The 21,899-nt window shown below is 37.8% G+C and overlaps 1 protein-coding gene across 25 annotated transcripts in view; it reads left to right on the forward strand.

Moving 5' to 3' along the window:
- The window catches only part of ECT2L (epithelial cell transforming 2 like), a 69,145-nt gene that overhangs the window by 17,602 nt on the left and 29,644 nt on the right, over positions 1 to 21,899 (forward strand). For all 25 annotated transcript variants that reach the window (XR_007412293.1, XR_007412299.1, XR_007412292.1 and 22 more), the window contains exons 3-9: positions 2,454 to 2,612; positions 5,940 to 6,192; positions 7,094 to 7,271; positions 8,015 to 8,153; positions 10,454 to 10,622; positions 14,761 to 14,889; positions 21,389 to 21,481. Coding sequence is in view for 16 of the 25 variants with exons in the window: in XM_049113126.1 (XP_048969083.1) it covers positions 2,454 to 2,612; positions 5,940 to 6,192; positions 7,094 to 7,271; positions 8,015 to 8,153; positions 10,454 to 10,622; positions 14,761 to 14,889; positions 21,389 to 21,481 (1,120 nt within the window). In the remaining 9 variants the exon portion in view is untranslated. The remainder of the gene's footprint in view (positions 1 to 2,453; positions 2,613 to 5,939; positions 6,193 to 7,093; positions 7,272 to 8,014; positions 8,154 to 10,453; positions 10,623 to 14,760; positions 14,890 to 21,388; positions 21,482 to 21,899) is intronic.

The raw sequence follows: 21,899 nt of genomic DNA on the forward strand, positions 1-21,899 counted from the left end.
TCAAATCTCAAACCAAGGCAGGAGAGGAGGAATAAATTTTCATGAAACAGGGAAGCCCAGGTGGCTCAGTGGTTTAGCACCACCTTTGGCTCAGAGTGTGATCCTGGGGATCTAGGATCGAGTCCCACGTTGGGCTCCCTGCATGGAGCCTTCTTATCCCTCTGCCTGTGTCTCTGCCTCTCTCTCTCTCTCTCTGTGTCTCTCATGAAAAAATAAATAAAATCTTTTTAAAAAATAATAAAAAATAAATTTTCATAAAACAAAAGAGAAAAACAAAAAATCAAGACCTGGATTCAACCATATCAATAAGTATATTAAATATAAGTGGACTAAACCCTCTAATAAAAGGCAGTGATGGTCAAATGAGCTTTAAGAAAAACAAAACAAGATCTAACTGTATACTGACCACAAAGGATACATTGTAAATATAAACACACTGATTGGTTAAAAGTAAAAGGATAGAAGATATACCATACAAATGCTAAGCGGATAAAAGTAAGATGGCAATATTAATATCAGACAAAATGGACTTCAAGACAAGGAATATTACCAGAAAGATAGAGAGGAATGTTTTGTAAAGAGAAAAGGATCAATTCATGAAGAAGTCAGAACAATTATATATGTACCAAATAATAGAGTTTCAAGTTACATAAAACAAAGCTGACTGAATAGAACAATTAAACAACAAAAAAGTAAGAATATAGAACTGAGAAACTTCTCAATCACCTTGACCTAATATTTATAGAAAACTAAACCCCCAAAAAAAAGAAAAAAAAAAAGAAAACTAAACCCAACAACTTCTAAATATATGTTTTTTATGAGCAAAGCAACTTTCACCAAGATACACAATTTCCTAGTCCAAAAAATAAGACTCAGTACATTTCAAAACTGTTAAAATCTAATTATGAATATTTTTTAAACAACAATGCAACAAATTTGAGGTTAAAAAATATAAAATATCTAGAAAATCCCAAAATATTTGGAAAATAACTCACAAATTACCTGTGGCCAAAGAAGAAATCACAAGGGAAATTAGAATACTTCAAATTAAATGACAGTGAGAATACAACACATCTAAGTGGGTAGGATCCATCTAAAGCACAGCTGAGAGGAAAATATATCATTTAATTTCTTATATTAGAAAAGAGAAAAAGGATTTAAAATTAATTATCTAAATTTCCACCTTAAATAGCTAGAAACAAATAGCAAATTACTTACAAACTAAGTAGAAAGAAATAAGTGATGAAGAGTAGAAATCAATAAAATAGAAAATGAATAGAAAACTGTGAAAACAAAAGCTGGATATTTGTTTTTATTTTTAAATAGCAATAGAATTGATAAACTCCTAACAAGAATAACCAAGCCAAAAAAAAAAAAAAAGAAAACACAAAATGCCAATATCAGGAATGAAAATGGGAATATTGCTTTTGATCCCATAAACATGAAAAAGATAAAAGAAAATCATCACAATTTTAGGCTAAAATGTTCCATTTTTTATTTTTATTTATTTATTTATTTATTTTAATTTATTTATTCATGATAGTCACACAGAGAGAGAGAGAGAGGCAGAGACACAGGCAGAGGGAGAAGCAGGCTCCATGCACCGGGAGCCTGACATGGGATTCGATCCCGGGTGTCCAGGATCGCGCCCTGGGCCAAAGGCAGGCGCCAAACCGCTGCGCCACCCAGGGATCCCTGTTCAATTTTTTAAATGGTTGTTTTGTAGATTCCTGAGTTGTTTTTTAAACATTGTTTTGTACATTCTACATACATGAATTGAGAGTTCATGAGCTGCTTCCTTTCCAATATATATTCTTTTTTACTTTTTTTCTGGCTATGTTGAAATGGCTAGGACTTCCAGTATGTGTTAAATTGAAGTGGTGAGAGTGAACATTCTTGCTTTATTCCTGATGTTAGGAGTAAGGAATTAATATTTCATCACTAAGTGTGATGTGGCTTACAGGTTTTTATTTTAATTGCACCAGGAAGTCGTTGTAGGGTTTTACTTGCATGGGTGATGTTATCTAATTTATATCGTTAAAAAACCACTTGGGCTGCTGTGTAGAGAATAGGCTCCAGGAAGAAGAGCAGAAGCAGGGAGACTGTCAGGAGGGACTGCTGGAGTTGTGCAGGAGCAAGGTGGAGGTGCTTTGCACCAGAGTGATAGCAGTGGATATGGAGAGAGGTAGTTGGATTTGGAGATACATATGTGTAAAGCTGATAAGACATGCTGATTTATTGAATTTGGGGTAAAGGAAAAAGAGAGAAAATCCAGATTTACAGCTGAAATAACTATGTTTATTTCAGATTTTTTTTCCCTATGTTATTTCAGACTTAACTTTTTTTAAAAGTCAGAACATCATAGAAAGAACAATGACCAATATTTATATTGGATTTTTGGTCAGTTTTAGATACTAGTGTTCTGATTGAAATTTCCATGTCTTTCTTTTTAGGTGTGTCCAAGACTTTTCAGAAAGGATGCAAGTGGCCAAACTGGATTTCTCTACAGTGTTACCACGCTTCATTTCTCTATATATCTTTTCCTTCCTGAATCCAAAAGATCTGTGTGCAGCTGCACAAGTCAGCTGGCCCTGGAAGTTTTAACTGAACAGGTTTACTACTTGTCACTTTCTAGTAATAGGGCGCAAATACAACTGTATTTTGTAATGAAGCAATAGGGGTAGCTTCCTTCCTGAAGATAATGACTGAGGGTATTTGAACCATAATTAACTTACTCTTCAGAGAAAAAAATGGGGATAAGTTAAATACAGTAATTTACTTTGTAAGTAAGGAAATATACACTATTCTAATAATTCGTGTAATTTTAAGAATCTTTAAATTACTCAATTTAATTATTTAGAAAATGTTTTATCTTGGCTAAAGAAGTCCACTTTTTTCCAAGAGAAATTAGTTAAGCTTTGGTTATTATATGATATTATTTTACCCATGATAACTCACCTTGAAAACTGTTATACAACCACAGCCTCATCTGATTCCTCTTTGACTAACATCTGTTAAAGAGATTTTCCTCCTCTGCCATTAATTTTGCCTCCGGCCTAGTCGTCTCATTTTCTTTTTAAAGATTTAATAAAGTGTAATGGCAGACATACTTTGAGTACAAGTCAATAATGAATTTGCTTCTTTACCGTGAACAAACTTCCCAGGGTGGGCTTGCATTGAGTGTCTGATCTCAGAGAATACGTAGCTCTCTATGGAGAGGCCACATGCAAAACCAACCATGAGCCTTGGATTGACAGCATTTAAGAACCCAGGCCAAGTGTTTGCACATGTATTGTTTTCTGACTTTTTACTTTCAACTTATGCCCTTATATTTAAGGAATATGTCTTGTAAACAGAATATGGTTGTTGGTGGTTGTTTTTTTAACATTTGACAATCTTTGGCTTTCAGCTGGAGTAATTTTTCTATTTACATTTGTGTATATACTACATATTTAAGCTTAAATCCACCATTTTACTTTGTATTTTTTGTTTCCATTTTTGTCTTTTGGAGTTCTTAAATGTTTTTTATATTGTTAATTATGAATTATTTAGCAGTTCTCTTATGGCTGTACTAGAGATTACACCACTCATCTTAGGGCTTTTTTTTTTTTTTAACCACTTCTGAGATAATGCAAGGAGCTTAGGACCCCTTTAACTCTAATAGCTCTGCTTCTACCTACCTTCAACTCTGTTGTCAAATTTGTTTTTTAAGATTTTATTTATTTGAGAGAGAGAGAGCACAAGAGAGCAGCAGAGAGAGAGGGATAAGCAGACTCCCTACATAGCAGAGAGCCCAACACAGCTCAATCCCAGGACCCTGGGATCATGAAGTGAGCCCAAGGCGGAGGCTTAACTGACTGAGCCACCCAGGAGCCCTTCATGTCAAATATTTTAATTTTATACACACACACACAAAATACACAAACACAATTTATATATATAAATTATATATATTATATTATTATAAATTATATATATATATACCTCACAAGACTATTATTTGATATAGTCAATATTTACTTATAAGTAACTATATACTTTTTCTGTTGTTCTTCATACCTTTCTTCATCTCTGAGTTTCCATTTGGGATCCCTTTCCTTTTGAATTCTCTTTAATATTTCTTCTATTGCAACTTGCTGCTGACAAATTCTCTTATTTCTGTTTGAAACTATCTTGATTTTCACCTTCATATTTGAAGGATATTTTCACTGGGAATATGAACTCCATCCTGGCAGTTAATTTTATAAAACTTTGAAACTTTTCTGTTGTTCTTTGGCTTCCATAATCTCTTTTTTTCTTTGAGAAGTAGAAAGCTTTATTGTTGTTCCTTTAATGGTAATATTTTTGTTTACTCTAACGGCTTTTAGGATTATATTTTTCTGTCTTATCTTCTCTTTTCTACAATTTTATTATGATGTACCCAGAAGTGTGTGTGTGTATATATTTCTCCTGTTTTGTGTTTTGCAGTGATTTTTGAATCTGATATTTAATATCTTTATCAATTTTGAAAACTTCTCACAGACTATCTCCTCATGTATTCCTTCTGCCCCATTTTCCTACTTTTTTCTGATGAGATTGCAATATTTACACATTAGACTGATTCACCACCTCCCACGGTTTCATGTTTTCTCATGTGTCTTTTCCTAGTCCTTTTGGCCTTCATTGTTTCTACTTGGATTTTGCTTCTAGCTTTTTAGTTTACTAATTACCTCTTTAGCTAGATTCTAATTTGCTTTTAAACTGGTCCATTGAGTTTTAAACTTCAGTTATTATATTTTTCGATTCTAGAATATCGGTTTTGATTATTTCACCAAAATTTCACACCTCGCTGCTTAACTTCTTTAGACATATTAATTATAGGGTTATTTTTTAAGTTCATACTTAACAATTACAACATATGGCTCTCCTGAGAGTCTCTGTCTACTTAATAAAAGATAATAAAAGACAGAGAAGAAACAAACAACTATGATCCTTTTGTGTGCCTGGTGCTTTTGATTGAGTACCAGATATTGGATATAAAATATTGATGCAATAATTTGAGCCTCTGGATGATGTAATCTTCCTCCAGAGAGAATTTGCTTTTGCTTCTGGCATTTGGTTAGGGTAGGAATGCATCACTTAAATCCAGTCAGAGAAGGAGAGATTTTAAAATGGTTTCAGTCTTTGTGAGAGTTTGTCTAATTCCTTACCCTCACTGATAAGGATCTCAGCTGAAAGTCTGCTGTGATTATCAGGGCTTTTTCCCCTGGTGAGCCCTGAGTTTACAATTGTTTCCTCTCTTCCTTGTGAGAATGCCTAAAATTCTTTCTTAGCTTCCATGTCATTCAGCCATAACTTTCTGCTCTGCTTCTCAGCCGTAGCTTTGCTTTGGAACTGTCAAATGCCTTGAAGTGAAAAGTAGTGCCAAATATTGGGCTTACCTCTTTAGGTTTCCCTTCTCTCTGGGGTCATGGTTGCATGAGCCCTTATTGCATTGGTAGCTCTATATGCCTTCAAATACTTGTTTTATAATAGTTGGTCTAGGTGCTTCAGTTAAACCACATGAAATTTGCTGTTTCCATATAGCAAAGCTGGTTGCATACTGGCAATATCATATGGTTCAACCAGAGGTGTTCCCAGTGGGAGGTTTGGTCCAAAACAAACGAAAACGCTATTGCTAGTAGCAGAATACTCAGAATCTAGGGCTAACCGAATGCTATGGGAGCAGGTATACAGAGATGACTAATACATATATTCATATATAACATATATTGTCATCAAAGACTATTTTTGTATGGAATAAGGCATGCTTATTTGTTAGTGTCAAATTCAGATGACAAGTCAGCTGCCACAGAAATCTCAATGTAAAGAAAAAATATCCGTGTACCCAGAAACATTATTCCTAAGAAAGATCAGTAAAAATTTCTTGCAACTCATCTTTCTCATTTCTTTTTCTGTAGGATTGCTTATGGATGTCCAAATGCATTAGGTTTGGGTGGTTTCTGCCCTATACTCCAGCAGATAATGAGTATGGTGCTTGGAAGCATCATTACATTGCTTGTGTGTCCAACTTAGATTGGCTAACACCTAGGGAAGCTGCTGCTATCTATGGGACCCTGAATGAACCCAAAACAAAATATGAGGAGTTGCAGGAGAAACAAAGAGAAAAGTGCTTAAGAAAATTAATTTGGGAGAAAAGTGCACTACGTAAGAGTAAGTAGCATCTTAAAATGGTATCTTACCCAACCATTGTAGAAAAAAATGGATTCATGTATAGATTCCCACAGAGGAGGATAGCTATGTCTTTCTGGAATAGCATGTGGAGGGTATTCTCTAAAGTATACTCAGGACAAGCTCTTCCCCCTCCCCACCTCCACCATATACTTCAAGTTAATGGATAAGAAAAAAAAGAGTTCAGATGAAACACAGAAAGTCAAATATCAGTGCCTCCATTATTGTGCTGGTTCCTCTCAGGTTTATGAGACAGAAAAAAAGACAAGGAGGAGAGGGGAGTATGAACACATGCAAAAGCCAAGGACATAGGTCCAGGACAGAAAAATTGGGATTGGAGACAGAGGGGGAGAAGTGAAACTGAGAATGGACGCAGGAAGAATGGCACTAAAAGAAAAGTGGGAAGGGAGGAAGGATAAGAGCTGCTCAGCAAAGCCTTCTGATTTGCACAGTGCACTGCTTGAACAGTGAAAGTGATTTGAGTCCTGACATCTTTTTTTCACTGACTCACCCTCTGTGAGATGGGAACAAATGGGGGATTACTTGAAGCCAAGAAGGGTAGACATGGATGTGAAGGCTATAAATCGATTAAGTGGTTTCCACAAGAAAAGAGGTGCTTGTTCTCTGAGTTTGGTTTCTTGACCTGACATGACTGGTAAGTAGTAAGTAGCATCTTAAAATGGTATCTTACCCAACCATCGTACTTGCAGCCACAGCACGGAAAGGATAAGAAATCCAAACAGAGTCTGTAAAAAGGGCTATAAGTATTGGCCATTTGGAGTAGTACCCTGGTACAGCTTTATTTTTGATGCCTTTATCTATGTAGATTTGGCTGAGAGAAGAATGAAGTAAACAACCGAGCCTGCTGCTGTTTGTTTTTCAGAGGAGTTATTCAAAGTTCGACCCCCTTGGGTGAGCGGAACATGCTGCTCTAGATTGTTAAAATCCAAATGCCAGCCACGTCTCTCCCAGGCTCTGAAGGATCTGAGGGATCGAGGGGGATTACATGAAGCTTTGGAGAAACAGCTTGTTTTGGCATCCTTAGAAGCTTTGCCCAAGCAGTAAGCAAACCTCCATCTCCTGAAGGCTCAAGACCATCCCATGATACCAAGAATTCATTTTAGAATTATTTAGCTAACACACAGGGAGGTTGTAAAACTATCTGGCTCATATCCTATGAGATAGCAATAGAGATAACTCCTTCATCTTCAAGAGCGGTGGTCTATGACATGTTTTCTAAAGAGGGAAATGTGTAACATTCAAATTTTATATTTCAAATATTCTTGACCCTGCGGAGAGGCTGCAATGTAGTACATTTTCTGTGCAAAGTTATTGAGCAAAAGTAACTTTTTTTTTCAGAAATTTTTTTTTATGGAGTAAGTGTATCCAAATGGGAATGTGGGGGTAAGGGTAAGAGAATGGAGACATTATTTAGAAAACTGTGAGGACCAGATGATCTAGGAAATTTTAAATCTCTCAGCTGTTCTTTTTTAAAATGTCATTTGAACTGCTGAGTATGTCACTACATTCATTTTAAGAGCCCAACAAAAGCTAAATAAGTTCCAGGAAGCCTTTCCAGGATCCCATGAATGGAGTAGGAGAGACCCAGAGGCCAACTCTGGCCCTAACCCACCCAGGAGCCCCATTTGCTGCTGTGCCCATGGGAGGGAGGGAGACACTGAGGTCCTGAGGCCACGCGCCTTGCTCAGTATAACTGATGCCCAAACAACCTGTTGGTGCTCAGTTATCAAAATGCAATTAATAGAAAATTTACATTTCACGTATACCCTTCTTTTCCCTATAGAAACAATCTTTCTGGAAGCCATTCCTACCCTTTATTATCAAAGAAAACTTGGCATGGAGTTCATAAAAATGATGACAGCTCTTCACATGCTTCCCAGCCCCACTTCTTATTAATATCATCTCGGATTCCTGCATATGAGGTACAGAGTATGTTAGGAGGTCTGCCCTTTTCTGAATCTATACCAGGGGGATGTATGGCAGTCTTTTGGTCACCATGTGTATGAAAATTATTCCTCTTCTAAAAGGAAAATGGCCTAAGGGGAAATTTACAGACCCCAAAACACTTCTAAAAATCAGAAGCAATAAAGATAACCATAGGTCAAAATTACTTAAAAAAAAAAAAAAACATTAAAGGCCCAAACTACCTTGCATTTAATTAAGTGTCCAGTGAATTCTTATTGAACTGAATTTGTTATGCTTATTCCAGAAAAGAGCAAGGTGATTGATTATTTTAAAACCTCTTTGACATATCCAAGGAATTAAATATTATCATATTACCATCATTTCTCAAAAGGAGAATGTCAGAAATCCATTTGGTGAGCCATTCAAGGAGGGTGCCATTAATTAAAAAAAAAAAAGATTTTATTAATTTATTCATGAGAGACACACACACAGAGGCAGAGACATAAGCAGAGAGAGAAGCAGACTCCTTTCAGGGAGTCAGGGAGCCTGATGTGGGACTCCATCCCCTGACCTGGGATCACACCGTAAGCCAAAGGCAGGCGCTCCACCACTGAGTCCCAGCAGCTCGTGCCCCAGAATATGTTTTCTTTTTCTTTTTCTTTCTTTCTTTCTTTCTTTCTTTCTTTCTTTCTTTCTTTCTTTCTTTCTTTCTTTCTTCTTTCTTTCTTCTTTCTTTCTTTCTTTCTTTCTTTTTTTCTTTTTTTTTTTTTTTTTGATTTTATCTATTTATTCATGAGAGACACAGAGAAAGAGAGACAGGCAGAGGGAGAAGCAGGCTCCATGCAGGGAGCCCGACGTGGGACTTGATGCCAGGTCTCCAGGATCACACCCTGGGCTGAAGGCGGCGCTCAACCGCTGAGCCACATGGGCTATCCGAATACGTTCTTTCTATAATGAAGTTATGTATTTTAATTTTAATATGACTAATAAGAAAAATGAAGGAAGCACAATGACGACATAGGAAGCATGTATTTTTATAGATATGTGAGTGCAAATATATGCATTGATATGTGTATGATTTTATAGATATCTGATTGCATGTATCTATATATGCACTGATGCACAAAGAGGGACATATGTAAGGGATTACATTCAGTAGGTTACATTAATTGGCCTACTTAGAAAGATTTTTAAAAATTCCTATTTCTAACAAAATGGTTGCTTTCAAAATATGAAATCGGTATTCTTTCTGGGCACCTAGAAATTGACTCTGATCATTTACAACCTGCCAGTTTCATGAATTCACAGGAAAGCAAGATCAGAGCTTTGATCTTCCCGTGGGCCCCAAATAGTTTCCCTAATGTTTAATAATGGGCATCAAGCTGGGCATCTGGTAGTACAGTATGGGTGAAAAATCTAGTTTAAAGTAAGTCCATTCTCCTATTTGTCTTCTCTATCAATGCCATAATTACTCATTTTATTATGAATGTGATGGGTATTTAGGCAAAAAGTAGTATATAACGATGTGGTAGTCCTGTGTTTAGTTTGCACTGTGACCTTCAGAAAGTGGCATGAGGTTTGGGGGAAAAAATCATTGACTTGAATGACTTTCTAGCCTGTCTGCTGGTTGTTGAATTCAAAGCACAGCGGTCTTTATATTTATTTAAATAACAAATATTTAACCAATTAATGTTGCTAACTAAAAAATTTGTAATTAAGAGGAAAACTTTAAATCTATTTTAAAAGTCCATTGCAAAATCATATGATCTCAATTTGTTTTTTAAAAGTTGCATATACGGGGATCCCTGGGTGGCGCAGCGGTTTGGCGCCTGCCTTTGGCCCAGGGCGCGATCCTGGAGACCCGGGATCAAATCCCACGTCGGGCTCCCGGGGCATGGAGCCTGCTTCTCCCTCTGCCTTTGTCTCTGCCTCTCTCTCTCTCTCTCTCTCTGTGACTATCATAAATAAATAAAAAAATTAAAAAAAAAAAGTAAAAAAAAAAAAAAAAAAAAAATAAAAGTTGCATATACGTCTCTTCTTGGGTATATACGAAGATAAAAAGGCTGGAAGAAAATAATCTAACTTGTTAATCGTATTTATCTCTGAGTGCTGGAGTTACAAGGGTACTTAATTTTCTCCTCTTATAATTAGAAAAGAAATAAAATCATTTAAAAGAAAGCAATGAATGAGACAGCTTATTTTCCTCTTTCAATGATTTCTGGAAAAAAGTGTTTAAAAATCACAGCAAATTACATACCATTGCATTAATTTTATTAATAAATATTCTAAAATAATCAGCTTTGGTTTCATTTTCTAGATAGTGGTGGCCAGCATTAGGACAGGTATCATTTCTGTGGTGTATGAACATAGCAGCTTAACCTTGGACAGCCTGCTTTATCTCATAGAAAAAGCTCTGGATGGGCAGAAGGTACAAAGTATGGGGATATTTAGTGATGGAGACAGCAGAGAAATCAATTTACTCCAAGGTAAGCTTCGAGATTGGAAACAACAACCAACTTTACACCAATGCCACATTTGTCCACGTGTATGAACTTCAGAGCACTATTTAAATTTCAGTTTGCTAATAGAGTTGATAACCTAGTTCAAAGCAGTCATACAGGAGGTGTTCCCTCTTATTCAAGGGAGGATCAGTCTTTTTGTTCTGTTCAGACCTTCAACTGATTGGAGGAGGCCCACCCACACTGGGAAGAACAATCTGCTTTACTCAGTCTGCCTATTCAAACATTAATTCCCAAACACTCTCACAGACACACCCAAAATTATATTTGACAAAATATCTGGGCACCCTTAACCCAGTCAAGTTGACATGTAAAATCAATCATCACACCATTAAATAAGAACTTCCCTCTTCCCTCTTATTCCAGCCCCTAGGAACTACCATTTACTTTCTCTTCCTGTGAAACTGACTACTTTACATACCTCATATAAGTGAAATAATGCAGTATTTAACTTTGTGACTGGCTTATTTTATTTAACATAATGTCCTTAAGTTTAATCCATGTTGTAGCTTATGACAGGATTTCCTTTACTTTTTAAAGCTGAATAATATTCCATCATTTCTATAGACCACATTTCATTTGCTGATGGACATTTAGGTTGCTTCCACTTCTTGGCTATTTTGAATAGCACTGTTACGAACATGAGTGTGGATATCCCTTTGAGATTCTACTTTAAATTCCTTTGGATATATATCCACAAGTGGGGTTGCAGAATCACATGGTAATTTATTTTTAATTTTTTGAGGAATGTCCACAATATTTTCCATAGTGGCAGCACCATTTTGTGCTCCCACCAATGGTGCACAGGGGCTCCAATTTCTTCACATCCTTGTCAAAACTTGTTATTTTCTGTGTTTTTGTTTGTTTTTAGTTGATAGTAACTACCTTAATGGGTTTAAGGTGATATTCATTATGGCTTTGATTTGCATTTGTCTACTAATTAGTGATATTGAGCATTTTTTCATATGCTTATCAGCTATTTGTGTATCTTCTTTACATATATCTAATGAAGTCCTTTGCCCATTTTCTGATGGGTTTATTTGACATTCTTTATTGAGGTATAGACATTCTTTATATAGTCTAGATATTAATCTTTTATCAGATACACGATTTGCAAATTTTTTCTCTCATTCTCTACGCTGTCTTTTACTCTAATTATGTTCTTCACAAAAGTTTTTAAGTTTGGTGAAAGTGTAGCAATTATAATAGCAGCAAAACCCAAGATCTATAAATTGGTATGCATGAACAGCAGTCATTGTACTTCCAAATGGCTTATACCACAAAGGAAAGGATTGACTGATATCATTAACTTGTATGGATCATCTTTTTAAAATGTCAATGGTTATCCTTCTCTGAGAGAAGGAGATGATGACTGTTTTAGAATTAAAGTTTCAGTTTCTTCCTTATACTATAACTTACATCTTTCCTTGTTAAACCTAAAATAGAATGGTTTTAAGATTTACTAGTGTGAAATCTTCCATCTTTGTGAGATGAGGGAAGAAAGAGAATGAGATGGTCAAGGGTCCAGCTGGCAGGGAACTCATAAAATGGCAAAGTGGGTACCTGAATCACCCATCAAACTACTGCCTCTATGGCTATGTTACCCAGTGATCTATCCCAGCTGCTAACTCAGGAAATGAGCAGGGAAGCCCTGGTGCTCTGCGGAGGCCAACTGCTCCATCTGGGGGAATTTCAAGAGGGCTGTAAAATGGATAGCAGAGCTCCTGGCTGGGTTTGTCAACACTGTGGCTGAATAAACTTGGATAAATTCAGTGGCAAGAGAAGCCAATCACTCAAGAGATAGGGTTTGGAAAAAAGAAAGGAAGAAATTTATTTTGGGTGCCAGTAACCAGGGGAGGTGACAGGCTTATGCCTTAACAACTGACCTCTCCACCTGTGAGATGGACACTGGACTTTTATAGAAACAGGTTCAGAGATGCCTAGGTGGCTCAGCGGTTAAGCATCTGCCTTCAGCTCAGGGCGTGATCCTGGAGTTTCGGGATTGAGTACCACATCGGGCTCCCTGCATGGAGCCTGCTTCTCTCTCTGCCTGTGTCTCTGCCTCTCTCTCTCTCTCTCTCTCTGTGTGTTTCTCATGAAAAAGAAAGAAAAGAAAGAAGAAAGAAAGAAAGAAAGAAAGAAAGAAAGAAAGAAAGAAAGAAAGAAAGAAAGAAAGAAAGGAAGGAAGGAAGGAAGGAAGGAAGGAAGGAAGGAAGGAAGGAAGGAAGGAAGGAAACAGGTTAGGGGGTACATGCAAGGGAGCAGGCAGGGAGCACGTGATCATGAGAGGGGGCCAGTATGTGTTCAGCCTACAATCACAGTCAGGGAAGGAGACACGTGGGGTGTGGTCTTCTAGGCATTTCATTGCTATCAGGGCTTTTCTGGTTTGATTGGAATGTTCCAATCATTGCAAAAATGTCTTTTCAATGCCTCAAGGAGGTGCAGTAAGAAATAGGTATGATGGGTTTTATTTGAAACGTGAATTAATCAGTCTTGTCTATTTCTGGGTTTTTTTGTTTGTTTAGTTTTGTTTTTCTATTTCTGGTTTTAACTGTTGGGCTCTATAGTTGGGCTTGCTAACAGCTAGAACTTGGCATGCTTGGAATAGGTTTGATAAATTTTATTAACAAAAATAAACTACTTCTGGTTTATCTTTACCTTATTTTTGTCTTTCCTTGTTTAGTTGACCTATGTATGGAATAAGTTGTGTTCCACATCTAATTTTATATCCCCCCCTGGAAGTACAGCACAGCTACTACTTAGGGTTTACATTTATGAGTAATTACATGGTAGCTTTTCTCTAAATGATGGAGAGGTATCAATTGAAATTTATACTGTGGTTTAGTAGGTTTACCTCTTACAGAGTAAAAGGACCTATTAAAGTTTTCTAGCATCTCAGACTTTATGTTGTGCAGATGAGAAGGATTTTCAAACTCTGCCTTTTCCATGTTTTCTTATTTATTTACTTATTTGAGAGGGAGGAAGGAGAGAAAGAAATAGAGAGGAGGGGCAGAGGCAGAGGGGAAGGGGGAGAATGTGGGAGAGGGAGAGAAAAAAGAGAGAGAAAGAGAGAGAGAGAATCATGACCCTGAGATTATGACCTGAACAGAAATCAAGAGTTGGATGCTTAACTGACTGAGCCACCCAGGTGCCCCCACCTTGTTTTCTTTTTTAAAACCAATACTAACATAACAAAATATCTGAAAACTAAAGTTTCTCTCTATATAATTGTGGTGTTTCCCCAAGAGCTTTTGCCTTAAAATTAAGAACAAAATGAGATCTCTTACTCCATTCAATTGAAGAGGTCCTTCCTTCTGTATCTAGATTTCTTTTTTTTTTAATTTTTATTTTATTTATGATAGTCACAGAGAGAGAGAGAGAGAGAGAGGCAGAGACACAGGCAGAGGGAGAAGCAGCCTCCATGCACCGGGAGCCCAATGTGGGATTCGATCCTGGGTCTCCAGGATCGCGCCCTGGGCCAAAGGCGGGCGCCAAACCGCTGCGCCACCCAGGGATCCCTGTATCTAGATTTCTTGATGGAAAGAAGTGAAATGTTGGGATTCTTCCCTGACTTTGTTTTCATTCCCTTACCAGGATTTAAGAATTCAGAATCTTAAGGACTCCTTTAGAAATGGGTCGAGACACATGCAGATTCATTGAATCATCATCCAGAATTCCCAGCAAGTGAGAGTGTCAGGGATGTTTACCATCTCTGAGAGCCTTCTATTCTGAATGACTTATTTTTTGATTGACACCTTACTTTGGACCTTGGTTGCAAAAATCCCAGGACTTGACTGGCCATTTACCCTAAACCCTGCTGTTAGCCTGGCAATGCACCTTGCTGCACAGTGATGGCAGAGAGACAATGTCCTAAATCTAAATGCGCCGTGTCCAATAAGCCCAAAATGTGAAGGAGATTATGGTCACGTCGGAGTCCTCCTGTGGCCCCGATATGGTGCACCACTGAAGCAGAGGCTCCCTCCAGATCTGAGTCTTACCAGCAGTCACTGGCTTTTTGAATTGTGATTGCATTTTCACAGAGTGCTAAGAGTTTCTGTTCATGATAATGTTATAAACTAATATGACATTTTGAGTTCTTCCTCAGGTTATAAAATTGGTATTAAAAATTTACTGAGGCCTGAAGTGAGAGACTTCTGGGAGAAGTTAGGAAGCTATGTGGCCCCTGAAGAAGAAGGGGGTCATGTGGACCTCTTTGTACCACTTGGAGCATCAGGTCAGTTTTAAAAGGCAGTGGTAAATAAATAAATAAATAAATAAATAAATGGCAGTGGTCATGGCCTTCCTTAGTAATATGTTGTGAATGTTTCAATTCAAATGATTCAGTCACATTTTACTCCTTCTTTCTCTCTCACACCTCACATACTCAGGTATTTAGGGGGCAAAGAGCTGAGGTTAATGGTCAGAGTAACCTGTCCCTGCAGAATGAAGTCACTAGTGGCAAGAGCCAGCCAAGAATACTACCGGTATCTCTTCTGGAAAATACAGTAAAATCAGCCTCCTCTATAGAGGGGGAAATGCTGAAACCATAATCAGTTGGTCTGAGAAAAGTCTCCCTGCTATGTTCTGAACCTGGAAGGAGTGAGCATGAACTTGTGACCAAGGACCTTGGACTTGAATTCCACTCACACCACTTTAGCCATGTGGCCTTGGGCAAGTTTGTAAACCTCTGTTTCCTCATAAGGATAATAGTACTTTACCTGACAGGTCTTGTGAATATCAAAATAATGTAAATAGTTACAATAACTGTATTTATAAAAATACTTACAATAAAAATAAATAATAGAAATGTTTAAATAATATTTGAATATTAAAACCAGATGAAGTGCTTGCTAAAAATGAGACTGATTGCTGATCCTGGAGGTTGCTGATAGAATTTTAGGTGCCCATCTGTCTCATACCAGTCATTATAATTCAAAGTTGATTTTAACATGAAGAGAAACTTTAGAAACATTAGGACAAATTCACTTTTTAGACAGCTATTAAATAAAAGCTCTACACTCATGGGCCTTTTTTTTTTTTTTTTTTTTAATGCCAAGCAGAGCAAGGCAGAGGGAGTATATAATTAAATTTTCTCAAACAGTTTCTTATTACCCATTCCTTAGGGAACTCTGACTTTTAAAGTTCCTTCTAATCCTCAGATTTCACTGAACTATTCATACATGCCAAGCATGCTCCTGACAGGTTTCAACCGGGGTAAAGGGAAAAACAAAAGGATGGAAAGGGGTTTAAAAGAAAACGAATTACAAAATACTGTGATTTTTTTACATGGTTATGATAATTGTGTAATCTTAACTAAACTATACCTAGACAAATCTAGGAGGAAGTATAACAAAATTATTAACAGCATTTATCTCCAGATGGGTTTTGCAGATTTTCTGCTTTTGAAATCAGAATACGGATGGTGTGATTCCTTGTTTAAAACCTGTGTGTGGGAACCCTGGGTGGCGCAGCAGTTTGGCGCCTGCCTTTGGCCCCGGGCGCGATCCTGGAGACCTGGGATCGAGTCCCATGTCGGGCTCCCGGTGCATGGAGTCTGCTTCTCTCTCTGCCTCTCTCTCTGTGTGACTATCATAAATAAAAAAATAAATAAAATAAAATAAAACCTGTGTGTGTGTGTGAGAGAGGAAGGGTAGCAGTGTATAGAAAAGGGTTTGGAAGGATGTATACCAAGGTGTTAACAATAGTTAGATAGGTACGTGACTTTTCTTTCCTTTTATTAAAAATCTCTTATCTGTCCCTATTTTCTGTAATGAACTAGTATTACTTTTATAATAAGAGCATTTTTAAAAAAGATTTTAAGTAATCTTTACACCCAACACAGGGATCCAACTTACAACTCGAAGATTAAGAGTTGCATGCTTCACCAACTGAGCCAGCCAGGTGCCCTGCAAAGCAAATTTTTAAACTGGAGTAAAAGAGGATTTGAGAAAGTAAGGCATTGAAAGGTGACCTTGAAAGACATTGAGAATAAGGGCAAAAGGAGGAAAGAACAATAAATTTGGTGACAAAAAATTGTCTCCAGTGAAACTTAATGGTAACCCAACGGTAAATCTCTCACCACCATCATGGCCCCCAAATCATTCCTGAACTCCTCGTCAAGCGTAATTTCCACCTAGACGAGCCATCAAGACCCTGATTCAGTGAAAAGACCTTGGCTTCTCAGTCCAAAAGTCTCTTTTGTGCCACCTCACACATCACTCCGGAGCTTGTCACCCCCAGTAACTGTGTAGCCTCTGAATGCTTGATCTCCAGCATTTTTCTCTCTGAGTACCACTTCCAAATTAGGTACTAAATAATCCAAACATCCATGTTCCAAACATTTCTACTCTATCAGCTCTTTGCCTTAAGACTACCAACGTACACGCTCCCACTTTTTCACCCTATTACCGTGCCTTCATCCTCGGTTCCATCCTTGTGAAATTTGGACTTAAAGGTTCATCATTGTCATTACTCTCTTGCAAAGAATCTGAACTTCTTTGTTTCTCTTTCTCGGGCTAAATTTCTGTGCTCCTTAAATGCCATCATCTGTATAATCTATGCCTGCCTGCCCTAAAGCAGTTAAAGCCTGTTGAAAACAGTACTACAGCTATTCTTAGTAATCTACCTTGACTTTCATGGCAAAAATATCAATGGGATTGCAGCACTGAGAAGCGGTCCTACCACCTTCTGTTGGTAAATTCCTTTCCCCACTCTTTGAGATGACTGTGTATCATCCCTTCTCCTTGTCGATCTTTCACGAACCTCTCTCAGCTGTTGACCTCACCTTTAACTGCCCTGAAAAAACTCCCACATTTCCCTCCCACCACCAAATCCACCACCTACTCCACCTCTTAACCTTCATTCTCTGTCTTCCCTTCTGTCACAATGGAAGAAACAGCTCCATTCAAATCAGAGATCAAGCACTGACTTGAACTCTGTATACCACTTCCTTTCACCTCCTCACCGCCACATTCTCACAATGCTCTCCAACAGCCTCAATCCCTCCTTCTTTACTGAGTCATCCCTATCACATCAGGATGCTACCTGTAGTAGCAGCTCCTGTGCTTAAAAAAAGAGAAAGAGACCATGAACTTTCCCTCATTTCTATATACTTACCTATATACACCTATATGCTGACTAAACTAATGATTCTCAAATGTTAATATGTATTTTAATCACCTAGAAAGTTTATTAAAGTACACACGGCTGGGTCTCATCCTAGCATTTCTTACTCAGTAGTTATGGCATGGGGCCTGAGAATTTGCATTTCTAATAAGTTCCCAGGTGCTGCTGCTCCAAGGCATGCTTGGGGAACCACTGGTTTATGCTGACAACTTTACCTTCCTCACCCCTCACTCACTCCTCAAGCTCTTCCAAATGGTCTCTTTCTCTCTACTATAGTTGCCTGTGGGAGACTCTAAGCACTTCCACATGCCCAAATCCAATGGTCCTTCTTCCATGCTCACCTTGCTCTGACCTCAGCAGCATTTCATGCAGATAGACACTGCTCCTGGAAGCTCATCTTCTTCTCTGGATTTCCCTAACACCACCCTCTCCCAGAATTGCCTCTTAGGCCAGTGGGCTCTTGTCCATCTCCTTTGCTGGCTCCTCCTTCTCTGAAAATTCTTCAACCTTTCCACAGCCACACTCTTCGCATAGGCAACCTCATCCAGTCCCGCTCTGAATCTGATCTATGAATTCAAGACTCCCAAATGTATGCTTCTGGCTCTGAGATCTCTGAGCTGAGACTCATAGCTAGCTCCTACCTGACATCTACTTAAGAATGTTGGGTTCGTGCATCTAGGAGGCATCTCAGAGTTAATGCATCTAAAACTCTTATTTGCCTCCCTAGCACCAAACCAACCCCTTCCCTAGGATTCCTCAATTAAGATATCATTCACCCAGTTACTTCATAAGCCAAAAACCTAAAATTTGTTTTTTGGGGACATTATTTGAAAATTTTAAAGGGCTGCCAGGGTGGCTCATACGGTTAAGCACCCAATTCTTGGTTTTGGCTCAGGTCATGATCCCAAGGTTGTGAGATTGATTCCACACTGCCAGGCTACATGCTCAGCAGGGAGTCTGCTTGAGATGGTCTCTCCCTCTCTCTCTCTCTCTCTGCCCCTCCCTCCACCTGCTCACTCTCTAAAATAAGTAATAAAATAAATAAAGTCTTAAAAATTTTTTTCAAGCAGCTTTACAAAGGTATAAATGACATACAATAAACTATAGATGTTTAAAGCATGCACTTGGATAAGTTTTTTTTTTTTTTTTTAGATTTTTATTCGTTTATTCATGAGACACACATAGAAAGAGAGAAAGAGAGAGGCAGAGAGAGAAGCAGGCTCCATGCAGAGAGCCCGATACGGGACTCCATCCCAGATCTCCAGGATCATGCCCTGGGCTGAAGGTGGCACCAAACCACTGAGCCACCTGGGCTGCCCACACTTGGATAAGTTTTGACATAGGTCTACATATCCTGTGAAACCATAAAATAATCAAGATAATGAACATATTCACTACCTCCCAAATTTTCCTCATGCCACTGTAGTTTTTCCCTCCTGCTTCTCCCCACCCACATCCTGAATCAAACACTGATCTACTTTCTTTCACAATGTATTAGTTTGTATTTTATGGAATTTTCTATAAATGGAATCATACACTGTGCATTCTTTGTCAAGCTTCTTTCACTCAGAAGAATTATTTTAGATTCATCTGTTTGATGCCTGTATCAACGGCTCATTGGGGTTTTTTTTATTGCTGGGAATTATTACATTCTATGTATATACCACAATTTGTTTATTCAGTCACCTGTTGATAGATATTTGAGTTATTTCCAGTTCCTGGGTCTTATGCATAAATTTGCTATGAACATATGTGTGAACATATGCTCTTACTTCTCTTGGATAAATACCTAGGAGTAAAATGGTTGGGTCAGATGACAGGTGTTAACTTTTTAAACAATGGCTAAACTATTTTCCAAAGTGGTTGTACAATTTTACATTTCCACTAGCAATGTATGAGAACTCTAGTTGCATAGTACCCCCACACTGGGTACATAGTCTTCTTAATTTTAGCCCTTTGAGTGGATATGCAGTAATATCTCATTGTGGCTTTAATTTGCATTTTCCTAATGACTGATGATGCTGAACATCTTTTCATGTGCTTATTTGCCATTCACTGGTCTTCCTTGGTGCAATGTCTGTTCAAGTCTTTTGCTCATTTTAAAAATTAGGCCATTTATTTTCTTATTGAAAACTTTATATATTCTAGAAAAATAACTTACAAATATTTTCTCCCACTCTGTGACTTATGTTTCCTCTAAATAGTTCGTTTTGAAGAGATGAAGTTCTTAATTTTTGTGAAGTCAAATATATCTATTTTTTTCTTCTATGGATTATGTTTTCAGTGTCATATCTGAAAACTCTCTACCTAACTAAAGTTCACAAGATTTCTTTATTTGAGAAATAAATAATTCCTTTTCTTTTTAAAGATTTTATTTACTTATTCATGAGGAACAGAGAAAGAGAGAGGTAGAAACATAGGCAGAGGGAGAAGCAGACTCCATGCAGGGAGCCCGATGTAGGACTTGATCCCAGACCCTAGGATTGCACCCTGAGCTGAAGGCAGACACTCAACCTCTGAGCCACCCAGGCATCCCTTAGAAATAAATAATTTCTAAATTATAGTTTGACTTTTAGATTTCTAATGCATTGATTTATATGCTTGTCTTATATAGCATTAGAAGTATGAGTTGCAGTTTTGTGGGATTTCTTATGTATGGATATCTAACTTTTCCAACACCATTCCTTATAAAGACTGTCCTTTTCTCAGGGCATTCCATTTGCATCTTTGTTGAAATCAATCGACTACATATATGTAGGTATACCTATGGACATCATTCAATTCATTGATCCATTTGCCAGTTAAAAGATTAGACCCTGGTAAATGAGAGACATCCCCACCTTTCTTTCATCTACTGCCACCTTGTTCCACACAATTTGGAGTAATTGTTTATTCTTAGGCCACAAAGAATTAAAATACATAACCCAATATCTTAGTTTCACTCAAAGTAATTCATTCTATATCCTGAATTCAATCCTGAATTCTATATCCTGAATTCAATCTTTATGCTGTGTCCCTGAAGAAGGCATGAAATTAATGCCACACTAAATTTTGACCTCATGTTTAACAGTTTCAACCGTTTTAAATCTCTCCTCTTATAATAAGATTTCTCCTTTGAGTCAGACTATTTTAGAAAATATAAGTAGGAATGCCTGGATAGCTCAGTGGTTGAGTGTCTGCCTTTGGCTTAGGGCGTGATCCCAGGGTCCTGGGATGGAGTGCCGCAACAGTCCCCTGCATGGAGCTTGCTTCTCCCTCTGCCTATATCTCTGCCTCTCTCTTTGTGTCTCTCATGAATAAATAAATAAAATCCTTAAGAAGAAAAGAAAAGATATGTAAACTCTTCAGTCCTTTGGCCTGAGTATTCCACCTTGAAAAATAAGCACCAGGTCCACCTTCATGCCCTGTCTCTCCAGCAGTTCAGTCCTCATCAATTGTTTGGACTTAGGCATTGAGGGGCAAGCTATAAAGTGTTTCATGAGGGATTTGAATTGAAGATGAGAAATCCTAGCAGCCATTCCTAGCCAGCTTAGCACTCCTAAGTAATACTTAACTGTTCCAAGGCAAAACCTATGAGTAAGCTAATGAAAGTATTTTTGACTCTGCAGAGGCAGGAATAGAAGTTCTTTCCCAGCTGTCTCAGCTAACTGGCACGTTCTTTACTGCCCCAATGGGAATTGCAACAGGCTCTTACCAACACAGTAAATGTATATGGGGACTGAGCACGGTGCCCAGTGACATCCGCCTGCTCCTAGGTCACCAAAAGACAAAGCACAGCTAATAATAATAAGCCTTCTGGCCCATGTCACTTACTGCCTTCCATTCCTTCTCTAAAGGAATGCTGTCACTACCCAAACTGTGTCATTTCCCACTGCCCACTGTCATTTCATTTGCTTAGAAAGGGATTATTTATTGCAAATATTTGCTTCAAACCATGATGTACACAAACTCTGTTGAAAACATCATTTTTAATAGTTAAAGATGTATAGTTGCTTGTCTAGAGGAATAATAAGTACAAAGAATAATTTTTCTTAGGGAGATATGATTAATATGGTTTCATTTGGAAATGAGAATCACAACTATAAAGAGATGGTGAAGGGGCTTGCTCAGGTTCCAATT

Source organism: Canis lupus, chromosome 1, assembly GCF_003254725.2.
Source record: "Canis lupus dingo isolate Sandy chromosome 1, ASM325472v2, whole genome shotgun sequence".
Classification (NCBI taxonomy): domain Eukaryota; kingdom Metazoa; phylum Chordata; class Mammalia; order Carnivora; family Canidae; genus Canis; species Canis lupus.